This window comes from Kryptolebias marmoratus, linkage group LG7, assembly GCF_001649575.2.
Source record: "Kryptolebias marmoratus isolate JLee-2015 linkage group LG7, ASM164957v2, whole genome shotgun sequence".
NCBI lineage: Eukaryota > Metazoa > Chordata > Actinopteri > Cyprinodontiformes > Rivulidae > Kryptolebias > Kryptolebias marmoratus.
In genome coordinates this window covers 10,000,331-10,001,529 of record NC_051436.1, presented here as the reverse complement: position 1 = coordinate 10,001,529, position 1,199 = coordinate 10,000,331, and the positions used below count along the sequence as shown (strand labels likewise).

The window sequence follows — 1,199 nt, the reverse complement described above, 5'->3', positions numbered from 1 at the left end:
GATAGATGCTGTATATTAATGTACAAAGTTTCCTATTTATTCCTTGTTTTTACCTGTGACCCACAGCAAAAAAGCTAAATAAAGCAGCATTGTAAAAAAGAACATGACGAGCATGCTTTTCCCTAGTGACTCACTACATGTCTACATATCTGCACGTCTGCATGTCTGCATGTTTGCATAGGACACATCAGGCCAGCGGGGGGTGGTGTTCTTCCAATCTGATGAAGTCTAAAGATAGCTGTGATTAAAAATCTACCTTAGCAAACACAAAATGACTGTAACTCAGTTATTTTAAAGATACTAAGCATTTTATTTATATATTTTTATTTATTTATTCTTTTTGTGATAGTGGCAGAGTCGGTCACTAACAAATTGGGCAAGAATTTAGTTTGAAACTTTGGCATCAACTAATCCTGCCACAACTAAATGACCTCAGCCAATATATATGAGTTTCCACCTCACTAGCATTTGTGCTCAGGAGCCTCTACTGCTCTGTGCCGTTGTTTGTTGATTTTAGCCACTTTCTCAATTTGTCAGGGGTTCATGCCATTCAGGGGCTTATCTTTTCAAAAAAAGTTCTTCTTGTTCCACGTCTTCTACGCTGGGTTTCTGCTGCCCGCTAAAGAATACAACTTAAAAAAAATGGGAACATTTTGCACAAATAAGTTTCTTTATTAGAAACACATATTTTGCATTTTCTTTACATGACTGAGACAAAAGTTTAAAACTACAGGTAATCAGTGTCTTAATGTATAATTTTAAAATCGGTATGTTTTAAAGATTTTATTTTATGATTGAACAGAAAATAGAAAAAAGTACTGAAAACTGAACATTTTAAATCTAAATATATTTAAAGACAAAACTGTTAATGATACAGGACATAATTACTTTCCCTTAAAGATAGTCCTTCATGTTCAGTTTAAATAATCATAAATACATTAATGTCATATATTCTAAACATATAGTTATATATATATGATAGTGAAAACTATTTTTATTACTGATTTTGACAACTTTATTTTTAATTACAGAAACAACTCTCTGTGAACCATCAAAATAGTTTCCTTCATTTACTGGACTGCATGGCTGTCAGTGAGAAAAATAACAATCCAGCAAAGTTCTTTACTGCAAAAGATTAATGAAGGTGCTTTTGCAGATTTTTGTTTGTTTGTTTCAATGGTCACTTTGAAGCTAAATTG

At 32.3% G+C, this 1,199-nt stretch overlaps 1 protein-coding gene across 1 annotated transcript in view; it reads left to right on the top strand.

The window, feature by feature from the left end:
• LOC108229165 (mucin-2-like) overlaps positions 1–232 on the top strand; it is a 1,392-nt gene extending 1,160 nt beyond the window's left edge. The window contains exon 2 of the mRNA XM_037976731.1: positions 182–232. Coding sequence (XP_037832659.1) covers positions 182–232 — 51 coding nt within the window. The remainder of the gene's footprint in view (positions 1–181) is intronic.
• The last annotated feature ends 967 nt before the right edge of the window (positions 233–1,199 follow it).